Source organism: Camellia sinensis, chromosome 4, assembly GCF_055761805.1.
Source record: "Camellia sinensis isolate YWXY chromosome 4, ASM5576180v1, whole genome shotgun sequence".
Taxonomy (NCBI): Eukaryota; Viridiplantae; Streptophyta; class Magnoliopsida; order Ericales; family Theaceae; genus Camellia; species Camellia sinensis.
In genome coordinates, this window is record NC_138964.1 from 216295012 (window position 1) to 216313593 (window position 18582).

Genomic DNA, 18582 nt, shown 5'->3' on the forward strand with positions numbered 1-18582 from the left:
ATTATGAGTAGATAGTACAAAATGATTAATCTGTAATTGAACTCATGTAATTTAAGTAGGTGGTTAGTCTAAAATATAGTCAATAGTGATTTAAATGGATAATCTTACAATAATCTTAATTACTGTAAAATTATTAGAAAGATATTATTGCAAATTGTTGGTGTTGTGAAATGGATTTTTGATGATATCAATTGCGAATGGGCACCTCAGTCACCTGTTCCACCAAAAGAGGGGAAAAAAAACCAAAGGAAGTGAAAAATTACTCTTGAACAATCATTGCGAATAAAACTCGAATCATTGCAAGGGCCATTAATGATTTAAAGAACGTGTCTTTTTAACATGCGACATGTTAAAGCACCTTTTATTTTCAGCTTCTTAACATATATTTTAAAGACTCTTGTTAATAAAATTTTAAAAAAATTTAAGTTGTGTTTGGAATTATAGAATTAAAATAAAAATGTTTTTTTTTTGGTACTTTTAAGAATACAATAGGGAGTGGTGGCAAAACTTTTAACTTTGAGATCTTAGCGATCTGCAAAAATTCTGGTAAATTAGACTTAGTTAAAAAAGAAAAGAAATTCAGTATTAATGATTTAAGGAAATTTCAGGGTTTTATCATGATGGATAATGATGAATATGGAAATCTAGTTGATCATTATTACACAAAATAATTGCTAGATAATGACTTGCTGCTGATCAAAGACTCTAATGAAGGTGCTGCAACTTCCACAATTCTCCAAGGTTCCAAAAATTACAACAAAACTAGGGACGGTTTCATCCGAGACTCTATTAGAGCTCGTGGATTCAATAGGAGTACGTCAGCTAGTTCGTTGATCAGACATCGTGGATTCGGTTACAATTGATTCTTAAATCGTAACTTGTATTTTATTCTTTATAGTGAATTGATTGGCTGGCTGGACTAAGTCTCGGATTTTTTTTTTTTCAATATTGTGATTCTTTTGTAAAAAAAAAGAATACCATAGTAAATCTATCAATGAACCAATATTATTCTCAATTGGAATCAAATCATACCTATTTTTGAAAAAATAATTGGTGTCTCTTAGTGGGACCTAAATAGATGCTCACATGTATCGGTTAAAGGTGTCCAGAATCATATGTTTTGTGTTCAAGTTGATTGACAGTACTTTCAAGGATGAGCATGCTACTTTTAATTTTATGATTACTTATGAGAGCTAGGGAGTTGGGGCTGCTGAAAGGAGTAGTTTTTGGTGATAATAATGTGGTTGTGTCACATCTTCAATTTGCAGATGATTCTTTGATGTTTTGTGATGCTGAATGGTCAGAAGTGCTATTTAAAAAGGATCCGTAGGTGTTTTGAAATTGTTTCAGGGCTTCAAATAAATTATCACAAAAGTGTAATATGTGGGTTTGGTATCTCTGAATCTGTGCTCCATGAGTTTGCAGGTATGCTAAACTGTAATATTAAGTTAGCACCACTCAAGTATCTTGGGTTGCCATTGGGAGCTAGCCCCCATAGAAAGTTGATCTGGAAACCTGTCATGGACGAGATAAAGCTCAGGCTTGCTGGTTGGAAGAGGAGATTTCTCTCCTTTGCAGGTAGGTTAACACTAATTAAAGCAGTGTTATCTAGTCTGCCGGTGTACTACCTCTCTCTGTTCAAAATTTCAGAAGGGATAGCAAAAGAAATTGAAAAATTACAAGCCTCATTCCTATGGGATGGAGCTGAACTAAAGAGGAAAGTTCATCTAGTGAAATGGGATGAGGTAACAAAAAGTATTAAGCAAGGGGGATTGGGTGTTGGAAGAATCAGAGACATGAATGCTTGTTTATTAATGAAGTGGTGGTGGAGGTATGTCAATGAGGAACAAGCTCTGTGGAAGAAGGTGATATGTTGCAAATACAAAGTTGAAGGTGGAAATTGGCGTCCAGATTTTCAAACAGGGGTTAGAGTATCCAAGATTTGGGGTGATATATTGGTGGTAGCAAATCAAAAAGTCAGCCTTCTGTAATTTTATATAAATAACCTTCAGATTAGAGTGGGTGATGGTTGTAGAGTTTCTTTCTGGCATGATTGCTGGAATGGTGGAGTTAACCTCAAAGAATTATTCCCTAGACTGTTCAAGTTGTCAAATGAGAAGGATGGGTCTCTCAGGGATTATGCTAATAAAAGAGGTAACTCTGAAAATTGGGTGATCAGCTTTAAAAGGGCCTTATTTCAATGGGAACATGACGAGCTCCTCAATCTTAACCTTTCTATCAAACCTGGTCCTGTTTTGAATCTGCTTGAAAAAATAGAGTAGTCTGGTTAGCTACCAAATCTGGTCAATCCTTTGTCTCAACCTTTTACAGTCGTACTGATTTAGAGCATGGTGAAGTCAAGAATTCTAGCAGACTGGTGTGGGTCAAGTACCTCCCACCTAAAGTTTAATTTTTTGGATGGCTCGCATGGAAGCTTAAGGTAAAAACATCAGTGTTCTTGCACATAATTGGAGTGCTGGAGGATAGTGCTGCCACTGTATGTATTTTCTGCAAAGTTGAACAAGAAACAGTTGAGCATGTGCTTATCTGGTGTCCTTCGATCTGGAGAGTTTGGACTGGTCTCCTGCAATGGTGGGGAGCTCTTTGGGTGGTGCCTCAAACTGTTGATAGGTTGCTGCAGTGGTGGGCTGGGAACAAGTTCATGAAAGCTGAAAAAATAATTTGGAATGCTATCCCCTTCGTGGCTCTGTGGTCCATTTGGAAGCATCGGAACAATTGCCTCTTCCAAGATACCCAACCTAACATGGAAGAACTACTTGAAGTAATCATTGTTAGGCTTGCAATTTGGTTAAAATCCACTTCTTGGGATCTTCATTTTTCTGTAACTGATTTCCTGCATAACCTGATGCAAATCCGATTTTGTTCGGGTAGGAGAGTGTAAGGTTGTATTGTCTAAGGGGATTTGAGTTGGAATCTTTCTAACTCTTTTGGGGGCTTGGGTCATGCACATGATTAGTTCTGCTACGGGTGCCAACCTAGTTGGGATGCATAGTGTAAACACCCCATTTTTGACCACTTTCAAGACTTGGACGTGACTGATGGTTTTGGAAGTTGGACAGTGCAAAGGTTTAATTTCTTCGGCAAGGAGAGAGAGTCGAATCTCAACTTCATACCCTTTTATTTTTTGGACCAAAACGATCTTGATCAAAAGATTTTAGTCTTAAAACCCTCTCTTTCAAAATGTTTTTGAAATAAAGCTTTTACGATGTTCCGAGGCTCGCATTTTGTCAAATGTTGCGCTTTTTGGTAAACCGAGCAAGGACAAAGTGGAAATGAACGAAAGAGAGATGAAATCTTTTAAAAATCTTTCAAAACACCTTACTTAGGGGTTTGGAGTTGAAGAAAAGAGGAGAAGAGGGAAGAAATCCAGTTGGGGGAGAAAATGGGCATGGACCGTTAAGAAAAAGGCAAGCAGCCCTCGCCGAATCGGGCCTATTCATTTACATACTTGGAATCAAGCTATGAGGCCATCACTGTTGGAAAAAAGACTTCCGGAGCTTCATTTTTCACTCAAGAATCTCTTAAAGCCAATTCCGGACGGGGGAGATATGGTTGATTGAAGTAGGGCATCACTCCTGTTGGACCGAATCTGCGCGGCTTCACCAAAACAAGTATGACTTTTTCCACAAGAGGAATTTTAATGCAAGGTTTGCTCCATTGGAAAGGTAACTTTCGGGGCTTCAATTTGGACACTTGAACGGCCACCATTGGACTTCCCTATCATTGACCGGCCACCTTTCTTTCCGGTTGACCCATTTTTTGTCCTGAAAAGTAGCAGGCCGACCAGAAAAGGTGGCAGGCCGGCCACCTACCTGGTTGGATGACCATTTTGGCCCTTTTGAGCTGGCCGGCCATGATCCCCTCCCCAAGTGTGTTCCAGGTGTGCAATTTGTTTTCCTCCAGACCCTATACCCGAGGGTCTTTCCTTTTGGGGGGAAATTTGAATTGGTTTTCCCCCCCATTTTTCCCCCTTTTCCTCCACTCCTTTCCCTATAAAACCAGCACCCTCAGCTGCATTTTAAGGGGGTTAGAAAAATCCATTGGAGCTCTTGCATTGAAGCCTCCCTCTCTCTCTACTCCAAGCCTCAAAATACTCTTGCTTCTACACCATTTCTACACCAACTCATAGCCTATCAACCCACACTCCACTTCCAGCAACTTGAGGCTATTTTTCAGAGTTTAGGAGCACCTTTCCTTGGTCCAAAAGCTGCTGAAATTTGGTTCTACAAGGGTGAGTCATTTTCTTCCCTTTTCTAGTCTTTTCTTGCTTCATCTATAAGCCTTAGTTGCTTGCATTTATGGGCTCTGACCCTAACTGTAAATAGTCATATTTTGAGTTCCTTTTCATGTTTGATTAAGGGTCTTTCTCTGTTTGAGGCCAGAAGCTATCACTTGCCTCTTTAACTCTCTTTTAGGCCTTATTTTTGCATAGTATTTTAGGCCTATTTGTGAGTTGTTTTGGACTTTTCCATAAACTGTAAAATAACTTTTTTTGAGCCTCTCTTCAACATTGTTGAAGGGCTCTCCTCTGTTTGAGGCCTCCTGCTATCACTTGCTTCTTTATCTCTCTTTTAGGCCAATTTTTGCATAGTATTTTAGGCCTATTTTTGAGCTGTTTTGGATCTTTCCATAAACTGTAAAATATCTTGTTTTGAGCTCCTCTTCAACATTGTTGAAGGGATCTCCTCTGTTTGAGGCCAGAAGCCATCACTTGTCTCTTTACCCCTCTTTTAGGCCCTTTTCTTGCATGATAGTTTGGTCTTATTTGTGATTATTTTCGTGGCTTTATATAAACTGTAAAGTGCCTTGTTTTGAGCCCTTATTCAACTTTGTTGAAGGGATCTTTTCCATTTGGGGCCATCTTCTGTCCCTTTGTGTTTAATCTCTCTTTTAAGGCCATTTTTGCATGATAGATTAGCCCTAGTTGTGTTCATTTTTGAGGCTTGTTATAAACTGGAAATATGCATGTTTTGGGATTGTCTTGCATCTGTCTTCATGCTTCATGATAAAATAATGCATTCTTTGTATAGCTATAGGCCAATGCGTATGCCTAGTTTTGTGTTTCGGGGCCATTCCATGCATCGGGTGCCATGCTTTCATGTTTCGGGATCATTTTACATCACATTTCAGTGCTGAAACTTGCATGATTGTATGCCATATTTCGTGCCTTGCCATGCCTTGTTAGACTGGCATTTGTGCCTTAGGATCGGTCCTCGGTTTGCGTGCATGTGTGCACGCATTTCGAGTGTCTCATTTTCATCTCATGGCTACTGATGTGAGTGTGGCTGAGGTCCACTCATGTTGGTGTAAGTCCATTGTGCATTGTGTATGCCATTTCATTTCATAGCCTTGTGTATGCTAGGTTATATGTTAGCGCATTGTGTATGCCATGTTACCTCGTGCATCGTGTATGCCATTTCATAGCATTGTGCATGCTAGGTTGCATATTAGTTGCATTCATGCATGTCATGCATATTACATTGTGTTTGGGATAAGAGTTAGCCCGAGCACGGGAAACGAGGGACGTTTCGTACTTCGAGTGACGGAACGTGTCTCAATTCCCAGTCACCGACACTCCGGATTATCCATGATGGAGTTTAGGTCTTATTGTGTTTATATGTGCATTCATTTCATATTGAGCCGTGCAATTCGACTCCTCGGCCATCATGCATCGATATGTGTGATTGGTGGCACGAGGATCGAGGACTACACTCTCTGAAGAGTAGTCATGCATACATATGTGAAAATACTTTGCCATGCCCCTTTGTTACTCTCTGTTGCAGGAAATCAAAAATCGGCAGCCTTCGGGAGCCTGGCACGCATCCCAAGAATAATTACAAACAGAGGCAAACCGGGGCATCGCAAGGGATTCTCCGCACAAGGCAACCCGAGCATGCATCATTCATCATTTGGAACATAGCTGAGGCGGTCCATGGGTTTGCGTGCTAATTTACTGCTTTCCTAGATTAATTTGTTAATTAATTAGGATTCTGTATTTATTCGGGACTCTATTATTTATTCATTTGGGACTGTATTATTTATTCGAACCCTCTGTGCGAGGGCACAACTGTAATAAGTGTGCGTGTGCGTGATGTATGTCTTCCAACCCCACGTCTTTCTCCCTTTTATTTATCAGCTTATGATGGTTAGATTAGGGCATGTTTCAATTAACATATAGTATGATAGCATGTTTGCATTTATTCATCTGTCTTGCATGCACCGGGCTCGGCGCATCATACTAACTGCATTTGTATCTCAATTCCAAGTTGAATACATGTTAGTTATAGCATTTCACATGCCATCTTTAGAATAGCCGAGCCTATCTTAGTTGCATTTTGCATGTGTTGCATTAGGCATTTCTTTATAGTTAGGATCATGCATAGATTTTTAACATAGCTTTTGTTTTGGCTTGGAGTACTCGGTAAGTGTTTATGCTTTAGCATCCTTGCATGTGTGTGAGTGATTTCCATGATAGCATGCTTACCATGAGGCTATATGCTTATGTGATATAACTGCCTAAATGCTTGTGGGTGAAGGTTGGATTATTTAAATTGGAATAAATGCATTGACTGTGAGTTTTAAGCCCACTAGATAGTGGCAAAATCATGTTTTTCTAAGCCCACCCGAGGGTGGCAAATCTACGTCTTAGCCTACTTGCGGGTAGCACAATCAAACCACTTTAAAAAATAAACATGAAATGTTTCGTTCTAATTCAGACGATCCAGTCTATACTTGTATGCTGTGCGCATCACATAGTAAATCTAGGCTAATAATCGGAATAAGAACGCATAATGTTTTCAAAAATAGATATCATGGTTAGTAGAGGCCGATCTTTGATCGGGCGAGCGGGGGTGCTCATGAAGTGACCTTCCCCAATCGTACTCAAGTTCCCGAGCCGAGGAAACTTTAGTGATGACGGACACGTGGCCTTAGGCAAACGAGTCAGGGTTTCCTAAATTTCACAAAAATAAAATATTTAGGTGGCGACTCTGTATCTGGCAAAGCAGTCCATGTTTGGCACTTCTTTCAAAAAAATCTGTTTTCTCAAAACGATTTGCCGGATTTGGACTCTTTGGTTCAGAATGAGAATCGTGACATTGAGAGTCCGAACTTGTAGTGAGCCCAAATGAACAGAACGGGACCCATCCTCCTGGGGCGTTCGGGGACGTCTACACATAGCTTGGACAATGATGCATTTTCTCTCCAAGCTTTTGTAACTTTTGAGTTTTAATGAATATACTCTTGCTTGCTGCTAAAAAAAAAAAAAAATAAAAATTATTGCTCTTTCTTTAATTTTGGAGCATGTTAATACTACATAAACACAAAATGATGTTTTTTTCCTGTTGTTCTTTCATTTCAAGTTACAATAGCTATAATTTTGACTTATAATTTTAAAAATATCAATGTCATATTGTTTATATGATTTTTTTTTATTTTTTGTTTTTATAAAATTCTATTTGTAAATAATTTTCTTTTAAAGCATATTAAGCTACAATGAAAAGAATGCGTCTTTCTACTGTATATGGGAGAGAGAAAGAGAGAGGGCGGGTAAGAGGGAAAGGAAATATATATATATATATATAACCATGATTTTAATAACAATATTATAATATGTATAAGTATCGATAATATGGTTATATATTCACTGATATTAGATAGTATCAATTAGAATCAATCGATATGTCACTAAAAAATGATATTGAAAGTCAAAATTACATTAGATAATGACCAATATGATACGTAATGACTGATATTTAAAATACTAATTTCAACACAATGAATAACAATGTAGGACTATTTATTGCTTCTCTTGCGCATATGAAAACTTTGTTTCAATTATAGTGTGTTTATAAAAATCTTTGATTATGAATCAATTATTGCTCAGCATAATCTTTTCATATGAATAATAACAGAGTGCTACTATTAGCACCTACCTTTCTTCTTTGGACCCCTCTATTTTTTTTTTATTCCAATTTTGTCCAAATATGAAGTTACATTTTTACCCTCATCCCTAACCTTCTAACCCTAACCCTAATTTTCCAAACCCACCTCTGCCCCACCGACGAGCTCTTCTACAAGGCCAACTCCTCCCCCTCCACTTCTCCATTGTCCGCACCCTTCTTATCTCCTTCTCCAGCACCTTCTCCTACCACCATTCGTCGCCACCACTCCCCAACTTAGTGTTGCTGCCACTCTCATTGCTCTCACCTACACTCTTGCAGCCCCCTTTCAGCACTGCACTCCCTATGGCCTTACCCACACTCTTGCAACCATCCCAAAGCCTCTGCCACACCCTCTTCCTTCACCCACATCCCATACGATTCACATTTGTTCTGATCTGTGTCCAAAAACAAGAAAAAAGTGATGCATCAATTTGGGAAAATGAAAATGGATGTCTCATAGCACTTTGACGTCCACGACTGAGATGTTTGATGGTGGCAATTTGTTCTCCGGTGGCTTGCAACAGATCGATTGAAGAGATTCAAAATCTTGAATCGATATATATATATATATATATATAGAGAGACTAGATATGGGGAAAAAAAAAAGAGAGAGAGGGTGTCGTCGGTTGGGAGGTCATCGGAGGGGTGAGACAGCCGGTGGTGGGAGGAAAATAGCAAAAAAAAAGTTGGGAGTCAAAAAGATGAGGGATATAATTGGTATTAAAGTGGGGGTTTAAAGAAAAAAAAGAAGGGTTTCATTTTGTTGGGTGGGGGTTCAAAGAAATAGGGGGGGCCAAAGAAGAAAGGTAGTTGCTAATAGCAGCACTCTAATAATGATTTGTTATTGTGTTATACTCACTGGGTCATGCCGAGCATCACAAGAGTCGTATGGTTACCTGGGCACTTGATCAAGATGTGGGCTACGTGATGGTGTGACTACATTGAGGTATTGCCCTAGGAGTGTGAAATAATTTCTGTAGTATACGTTGAACATTACTGATAAAATAAAATAAAAAATAAAAAAATAAGTATACATTGAATGCGGAATTTAACAACTCATTTAAAATGTGTCGCTTATAGATGTAGTCATAAGTTGTTCTCTCATTTCATCTTAATTTTGGGTTTGAATCACAATGTGTTTTTCTTGTTCCTTCATATTCGGTGTGGTTAAGCACATAGACCACATTGAGAGTAGTGAGTAGAAAATGTAAAATTTCTTTGGCTAGCTTTTGAAATTTCCTTAATAAGAACAGTTCAATTACACTATAATAGATTTTTTTTGATTAACAAAAAGAAAGAAACTTCATTGATGAATAAGAATATTACATCAATAAAGGAGAAAAAAAAGATGGGTGCAAAATGCATCATGACGAAACAAATCAATCCCAACTCGGTTGGCATTGATAAGACCGCCCAATCATATGCAAGCACAATATCAAAAGTTGGCGAGTAACTAACACATAAACCAGATGATCATCTATTAGAGTGATATTTGCCATAATTTTGTCTCTAGATTTTTTAGAAATTTGGTCTTCAAATTTGGTGTCTTTGGAAGCTTCTACGAGAATGAGTAAATGTTTTATAATTTTTCATTTATTTCACTAAACTTATTTTAACAAAAAATTAAAAAATAAATTCTAAAAACTCAATCAAACAAAATATTCCCCAACATATGCGACAAGATCCCCCAAACTCTTCTTTCTCTTGCGTGCCCTCTTTATAGCGAGCATGCCATATACAAACCCCCACATATAGAGCCCCACATCTCCCTCTCTCTATCTCTCCCTCTCTAGAGAGTTGTAATTATTCTACGAAGACCAAATAATTGTTAGGGAAAATCAATGATTCCCCACAAGTAAATCAATCAATGGGAATAAAAATTAATGCGGAAAAATTAAATAAAAAACAACACAAGAATTTTTACGTGGTTCCCTCAATGTGAGGTATGTCCACGGGATCGAAATCCGATTCCACTATCAACCAAATAAGTTTCCAAACGATTACAAACGAGACACGAATGGTCTCACAAACCACCCTTAGGTGAATTTCAAATAATCACAAATAAACAAAGAGGAAAGATCTCACCAAATAGATGAACCAAAATCTTCAGAACCAGAGTTGTAGAAGACCCAAAATAATAACCTAAATCAACACCGACTGCACGCCGAAGTCATCAAAGCCTTTAAACAGTGCTTGAAAGCAACCCACTGAATTGAATTAATATCAAACAAATTGTTGCTACACAAAGCAAAGTGGACCGAATTGATTACCAAGTGCAATCTCACTGAATTAATTACTTGCTGCTGCTACCCACGACACACATAAACAATATTTATATATTGTTAAATCTTGGATTTATTTTACCAAAATCCTAGTTGTTACCAAACTGAATTAGGTCTCCAAAAAAAATTAAACTCTTTTAATAAACCAATTGGGTCCCACACTCCAATAAGGAGGTATATCCCAACAATTCTCCCCCTACTGTAGACGTCCCCCGAACACCCCCGGAAGGTTAGTCCCGTTCTGTTCGATATTGGGGTCACTACAACTCAGGACTCTCAAATTGTCACGGTTCTAAGTCTGAACCAAAGAGTCCAAATCCGGCAAATCGTTTTTGAGAAAACAGATTTTTTGAAAGAAGTGCTAAACATGGACTGCTTTGCCAGATACAGAGTCGCCACCTAAATATTTTATTTTTAGGAAATTTAGGAAACCCTGACTCGTTGCCTAAGGCCACGTGTCCGTCATCACCAAAGTTGCCTCGGCTCGGGAACTTGGGTACGATTGGGGAAGGTCACTTCGTGAGCACCCCCGCTCGCCCGATCAAAGATCGGCCTCTACTAACCATGATATCAATTTTTGAAAACATTGTGTGTTCTTATTCCGGTTATTAGCCTAGATTACTATGTGATGCGCACAGCATACAAGTATAGACCGGGTCGCCCGAATTGGAACAAAACATTTCATGTTTGTTTTGAAAGATGGTTTGCTACTCGCAAGTAGGCTTAAAATGCAGATTTTGCCACCCTCGGGTGGGCTTAGAAAAGATGGTTTTGCCACTATCTAGTGGGCTTAAAACAAACATTTGATGAATTGTCCCAATCCAACTGACCCAACCTTCACCCACAGGCATTTAGGCAATTATATCACATAAGCAATTAGCCTCATGGTAAGCATGCTATTCATGGTAGTCACTCACACGCATGCAAGGATGCTAAAGCATAAAAACTCACCGAGTACTCCAAGCCAAAACAGAAACTCATTAGAAATCCATGCATGAATCCTAAGTATACAGAAATGCCTAATGCAACACATGCAAAAATGCAACTACAGCAGGCTCGGCTATTCTAAACATGACATATGGAATGCTACAGCTAACATGTATTCAACTTTGAAATTGAAATACAATGCAGTTAGTATGATGCGCTGAGCCCAGTGCATGCAAAACAGATGAATGAATGCAAACATGCTGTCATACTGTATGCTAATTGAAATATGCCCTAATCTAACCATCATAAGCAGGTAAATAAAAGGGAAGAAAGACGTGGGGTTGGAAGACATACATCACACTCACCCACACTTATTACAATTATGCCCTCGCACAGAGGGTCCAAATAAATAATGCAGTCCCAAATGAAAGAATAGTACAGTCCAAATATTACAGTCCAAATAATGTACAAATTCCTAATTAATTTACAAATTAACTAAGAAAGCTGTAAACTGGCATGCAAGCCAGGGACTGCCTTGACTCTGATGAATGATGCATGCCCGGGTTGCCTTTGCGCGGAAATTCATGATGATGCCCCAATTAGCCTCTGTTTACACCTGTTCTTGAAATGCGTGCCAAGCCTCGGAAGACCGCTGATTCTTGATTTGCTGCAACAGAGAGCAGGAAAGGGGCATAGTAATGTATTTTCACAGATATATGCATGCCTCGATCCTCGTGCCACCAATCACGCATATCGATGCATGATGGTCGAGGGGTCGAAATGTGCAATTCAATGTAGAATGAATGCACATATAAACACAACAAAACCTAACTCCATCATGGGTAATCCGGAGTGTCGGTGACTTGGAATTGAGACACGTTTCATCACTCGGAGTACGAAACGTACCTCGTTTCCCGTGCCCGGGATAACTCCTATCCCGAACACGATGCAATATGCATGACATGCATGGAATGCGACTAAGATACAATCCTAACATACACAATGTTATGGAATGGCATACACAATGCAATAAGGTAATACACAATGCTATGGATGAAATGGCATACGCAATGCAATAATGGGCTTACACCAACATGAGAGAGCCTCAGCCACACTCACATAGGAGGCCATCAGATGAAAACAAGACAACTCGAAATGCGTGCACGTGTGCACGCAAATCGAGGACCGACCCTTAGGCACCGAAATGCTACTCTAATGAGACATGGCAAAGACATGGAATATGATATGCAAACATGCAAAAATCAGTAGAAAAAATGAGGGGCAAAACAGCCCCGAAACAAGGCGAAATGATACCCGATGCATGGAACAAGTCCCGAAACATGAATTTTGGCGCATGAAATGGCCTATGGCTATGCAATGCATGCATAATTGGTACATGGAATGAAAAGACAGAAGAAAGGAAGCCCCAAAATAAGCATTTTTACAGTTCAAAGCATGGCCAAAAAGCAAGCAAAAATAGGGCAAAACTAGCATGCAAAAATGGCCCTAAATGTGAGATAATGAAACAACTCGCAGCTGCTGACCCCAAACAGATTAGGGCCCTTCAACAAAGTTGAAGAGGGGCCCAAAATATGATCTTTTACAGTTTATGGCAAACCACACAAACCAGCACAGGTATGGCTAAACTCTCATGCAAGAAATGGGCCAAAAGATGGCCAAATAAGCAAGTAGTGGTTTCTGGCCTTAAACACAAAGGGGCCCTTCAACAATGTTAAAGAGGGGCTAAAAATAAATCATTTTACAGTTGATGGACGGACCCAAAACAGTATGAAAATATGTCCAAAATGCTATGCAAAATGAGGCCCAAAAGAGGGATATAACATGAAGTGTATGAAAGATGCCTCAAACCATGAAAGGCTCTTAATGAAACATGAATAATGGGCCAAAATAAGACTGTTTTCAGTTCTAAAAAGAGCCCAAAAACAGAAGCACAATAGGTTAATAAATCATGCAAAAATGGGGACCAAAGAGGGGTATAATGGCAAGTGGCACATGGGGGTCCCAAAAAGTGATGAGCCCTTCTTCAATGTTGAAGAAGGGCTCAAAATAAGCCTATCTACAGTTTACATCATGCTCCAAAACAGATCATACACAGGCCAAAAATACTATGCAAGATAATGACATATAAGAAGGATAATGAAGCAAGTGTATCAAGGGGGCCTCAAACAATGAGAGGCCCTTAAGAAAAAGTGAAAAGGAGCTCAAAAAAATGCCACTTTTAGTTAGGGCCAGAGCTTAAAATAGCAAGCATGTATGGCTAAGAAATGATACAAAATTAAGCTCAAAAGAGGGGAAATAGAACTTACCCTTGAAGACAAGTCTTTAGCAACTCTTGGCTTGAGTTTGCAGCACCCCTAAGCTCTGGAGAACACCCTCAAACTGTTGGAGTGGAGGATGGAAGGATAGGGCTTGGTGGTGTAGTGTAAAATGGTGTAGGGTTTGAAGAATGGAAGCTTGGAGATGGAGAGGGACAGAGATATAATGCAAAGGGCTTGAAGGGAAATTTTCTAACCCTTTGGACAGAGCTGGCCAGCCAAGTATATGGACCAAAGAGGGGGGAAAAGGAGGGAAAGAAATGGGGGGAAAACAAGCCAAGTTTCCCCCCAAAAGTTGTCCCCCCGGATACAGGTTTTTGGGGGGAAAAAAATGTATAGCTGTAATGTACATATTGCAAGGATCATGGCCGGCCAGGTTTTGGAGTTGCAGGTGGCCGGTCGGCCACCTCCCATGGCCGGCCGGCCAAGGGTCAAAAAGGTCAGGCGAGATTAATGGCCGGCCACCACAGATTGGTGTCCTCCCAGGTGCCCTCAACACAACCCTGTGGTTCAAAATTGTCAACTGTAAAACAGGAGAGAGAATAGGCCAATTTTAGGAAAGGTTCAAAAGGGTCAGATGGAATTACTGGCCGGCCACCAACTTTTGGTGTCCTCCTATGTGTGTACAACACAAATATGTGGTTAGAAGTTCAAGAAAATGGTCCAAGGGTGTTCAACATTGGCTCGGAAGTGAGAAAAACGGGCGTCGGAGGGCGCCGGAGGAATATAACTGGTTGCTGAAACAATTGCTGGCCTCCCACCCTTCTACAGCCTTCCTGGTGATGAAACAGAGGTACCTGCCAAAAATGAGCGAAAACCGATGCAAAACGAATGTTCGGGGGCCAGAACACGTAGTTCGGGGCCCCAAAAATTGCCTGTTAAGCACCGAAAGTGGCATTCGGCCACGAAGTGGGTCTCTCAGACCTCAGTGTCCCTCAAAAGGGAGCAAATAAGAAGTACGCCAAAAATCGGAGCAATAGGAGGTGGTTAAGCGGTCCCGAACCGAGGCACACGGCTTGACAGCTCCGAAAACCGGGAACCGGGCTCCGAAATGGGAAAAATGGCCTACAGCCACAAAATGTAGCCCACGGCCACTGAGAGATGGTCTATGGGACCACTCCCTCCCCTCAGGAAAAGAAACAGAGAAAACCGAGTTTGGTTCGCAAACCGAGGCAAGGCACAGAAGAAGGTTCGAAAATCCGGAGGCAGGGCTCACGACCAAGACTCTGAAACTTCTGGACGAGCACAATATGCAATATCACCAAGCGCTCGACTGGTGACGTCTGAGTCTCAAGGTCGGTCAAAAATGGGGTGTCTATAGTTGCCCCTCTTTGATAGAACTCGAAAGTCATAAGTGACGGGAGTGAATGTCAAAGCCCGGAGACGACCCATTTTTGACAAGGCCGAAGACTTAGACAAACATACAAGATAAACAGAGATGTGCCCGCAGGCATGCCCGCAGGCAGGGGGGCAAAATGCAAAGCGATATGCACAGAGCCGGAGGTAACTCAATGATCATGCAAATGCAGCAAGCTGTAATGAAGCAAGTACTCGCAAATAGATGCAACAGTTTTAAGCAAGAATGCAAAGTAACAACTACATTTCATGCAGTTAAGAATGCGGAGAATCATTCAATTCTCGTCGCGTCTCACACGGAGAGGATACAATACCTGCGCGATTCGTCTGGTCGCACCAGCCTCAAATGAACCGTACATACAATATCGTGCCTGCAAAAAGAGAGAAATTCAACAAGCACAATATGCTAACAACATATATTCAATGTGATTCTGAAAGTTTGACACACACAGTGCCGGCGAGTGAATGCATCGCGATGCGAGAAAGGAACGTGTGTGACAACGCATGCTCAAGCACAGAGGTATGGCAATATCAAGAAATGTGCATAATAATGCAAGTATGCTTATGAGAATGCAAGTTATGTGCATGATAGTGCAAAACGAGCATAAATCGAGGTGCCCGTTTGTTACGAAATAACGAGCAAAGAAACGCGTGTTTCGGCGAAGGCGACTCGATCACGGCCTCCGATTCACTTCCTGGAAAGGCTACAACACATTCAAAAAGGATACATCTTGATTTCGATGAATGATGATGAGACACATGTCAGAATCTTGAAGCTGAAGTTCTGGCGGAGCAATTTCGCGACCGAAAGTGCACTTTTCTTGAACTTTTTCAGGTCCCGGGAACTCCAATCTTCCTCAAAATTTGAAGAGAGCTAGGTGAGCATGTGGGAGATACGGCCGGCCAGTTATTTTCCCAAGGGGAGGCCGCCGGCCACTTTTCCAAAAAGAGAATAGCCGGTCGGCTAGAAAAGGTGGCCGGCTGGCCACCTGCCCAAATCCGCGGGTAATTTGGTCTTTTCACCTTTTTTTCTATATATTCTCTCACCCAAACACTTTGAGCTCATAACATCAGCCACGAAATCTTCTCCTCTTGTTTCCCAAACCATTTTCTCCCTCAGATCCGGGCTCTATACGCGTTTTCCAACGCCCCACGCAAGTTGTTTTCGCGAAAACATTCAATTTCAAGCGCTTTGAACCGATTAAATTTTGGTTTCGGGGCTTCTTTTCTCATTTTCGCCACTTGAGGTGAGTTTGTCTCAATATTTGGAAGATTTTCTCGGGAGTTGACTTTTGTTGACTTTTTCACTTCCCGAGAGTTGACTTTTGTTGACTTTTTCCAATTTTTGCTCAATTTTGCTCATTTTTGCCCCTTTTGTAGATTTTCCGAAATGGCGGGTAATTTTCCTCATGGTGGAGGCTCTCCAGGTGCCGGGGATGATTTTGATGTCATGACTTTGCCTCCGAGGGTTCGACCCTTTATTCCTGAGAGGTATGCCCCGTCGGCACATGTTCTTCCCCCGGCCACTTTTCGTCACTTTACTGATTTTGATGATCGAGCACCCGGAGATCTACTTCTGCGAGAGCCAGAGCATCACCTCTCCTATGAGGCACGAGAGGTATTTACTTTATTTTCTGCATTTTTCGTGCATTTTGTGCCTTTGCCATGCTTGAACACACCGTTTAGCCTATGACATAGTACTTTGTTTGCATTTTGAACATGTAGCTTAAACACTTGAATTTCTGAACACTCGGCTCATTAACTGATTGCGAACGCACGGTACACATTAGTTAAGAAGTGGACACACGGCTCAAACACTGATTTGTCGAACACACAGCCCGAATTTGAAGGTGAACACACAGCACACACTGACTAAGAGTAGAACACGCAGCCCAAACTCTAATTTTCTGAACACGCAGCCTAAGTTGAAGGTGAACACACAGCCCACACTGATTGAGAGTAGAACACACAGCCCAAACTCTGATTTTCTGAACACGCAGCCCAAGTTGAAGGTGAACACACAGCCCACACTGATTAAGAGTAGAACACATAGCCCAAACTCTGTTTTTCTAAACACGCAGCCCAAGTTGAAGGTGAACACACAGCCCACACTGATTAAGAGTAGAACACACAGCCCAAACTCTGATTTTCTGAACAGGCAGCCCAAGTTGAAGGTGAACACACAGCCCACACTGATTGAGAGTAGAACACACAGCCCAAACTCTGATTTTTTGAACACGCAGCCCATGTTGAAGGTGAACACACAACCCACACTGATTAAGAGTAGAACACACAGCCCAAACTCTGATTTTCTGAACACGCAGCCCAAGTTGAAGGTGAATACACAGCCCACACTGATTTAGAGTAGAACACACAGCCCAAACTCTGATTTTCTGAACACGCAGCCCAAGTTGAAGGTGAACACACAGCCCACACTGATTTAGAGTAGAACACACAGCCTAAACTCTGATTTTCTAAACACACAGCCCAAGTTGAAGGTGAACACACAGCCCACACTGATTAAGAGTAGAACACACAGCCCAAACTCTGATTTTCTGAACACGCAGCCTAAGTTGAAGGTGAACACAAAGCCCACACTGATTGAGAGTAGAACACACAGCCTAAACTCTGATTTTCTGAACACGCAGCCCATATTGAAGGTGAACACACAGCCCACACTGATTAAGAGTAGAACACACAGACCAAACTCTGATTTTCTGAACACGCAGCCCAAGTTGAAGGTGAACACACAGCCCACACTGATTAAGAGTAGAACACACAGCCCAAACTCTGATTTTCTGAACACGCAGCCCAAGTTGAAGGTGAACACACAGCCCACACTGATTAAGAGTAGAACACACAGCCCAAACTCTGATTTTCTGAACACGCAACCCAAGTTGAAGGTGAACACACAGCCCACACTGATTAAGAGTAGAACACACTGCCCAAACTCTGATTTTCTGAACACGCAGCCCAAGTTGAAGGTGAACACACAGCCCACACTGATTAAGAGTAGAACACACAGCCCAAACTCTGATTTTCTGAACACGCAGCCCAAGTTGAAGGTGAACACACAGCCCACACTGATTAAGAGTAGAACATACAGCCCAAACTCTGATTTTCTAAACACGCAGCCCAAGTTGAAGGTGAACACACAGCCTACACTGATTGAGAGTAGAACACACAGCCCAAACTCTGATTTTTTGAACACGCAGCCCATGTTGAAGGTGAACACACAGCCCACATTGATTAAAAGTAGAACACACAGCCCAAACTCTTATTTTCTGAACACGCAGCCCATTTACTTGCACACAGCTTATTCATTTCATTGGCACACAGCTCATTCATTTCATTGGCACACAACTCATTCATTTTATACTGACACACGTATTCATTCTGAATGCAGGTTGGTTCTCGCAATGTGCGGGGATATGGCTCCACCGCTGCGAGAGATTGGTATACTGAGCTCCCGGAGGCTGTCCGGGATTTAGTAGATCTGGCGGGATTCGGGGCCTTCTGCATGGGATTATCGCGTTGTCCTGCCAGGAGGACACTGATGGCAGCTTTGGTGGAGAGATGGGGGACACCACCAACTCCTTTCATTTTTCCGCCACTGGGGATTTGACTATGACCCCGCTGGATTTCGCTGTATTGACCGGCCTGGACATAGGAGGTTGGCCCATTCCTTACGACGAGGACATGGGCGAATGGGAGGCC

The 18582-nt window shown here is 41.3% G+C and overlaps 1 protein-coding gene across 1 annotated transcript; it reads left to right on the forward strand.

Moving 5' to 3' along the window:
- The first annotated feature begins 1186 nt into the window (after nucleotides 1–1186).
- Nucleotides 1187–2902, forward strand: LOC145824446 (uncharacterized). Its single transcript, XM_082924110.1, has 4 exons — nucleotides 1187–1286; nucleotides 1426–1925; nucleotides 2013–2154; nucleotides 2475–2902. Exons 1-4 carry the CDS (start codon nucleotides 1187–1189, stop codon nucleotides 2900–2902), a joined length of 1170 nt encoding a protein of 389 aa, XP_082780236.1.
- Nucleotides 2903–18582: the final 15680 nt, after the last annotated feature.

Bases quoted from the DNA above. Each gene is read 5' to 3' on its own strand.
- LOC145824446 (XM_082924110.1), top strand. From the start codon at position 1,187: ATGAGAGCTAGGGAGTTGGGGCTGCTGAAAGGAGTAGTTTTTGGTGAT. The intron at 1,926-2,012 runs GTTAGAGTATCC...AATAACCTTCAG, and splicing joins GTCCAGATTTTCAAACAGGG to ATTAGAGTGGGTGATGGTTG. The intron at 2,155-2,474 runs GTAACTCTGAAA...ACATAATTGGAG, and splicing joins GGATTATGCTAATAAAAGAG to TGCTGGAGGATAGTGCTGCC.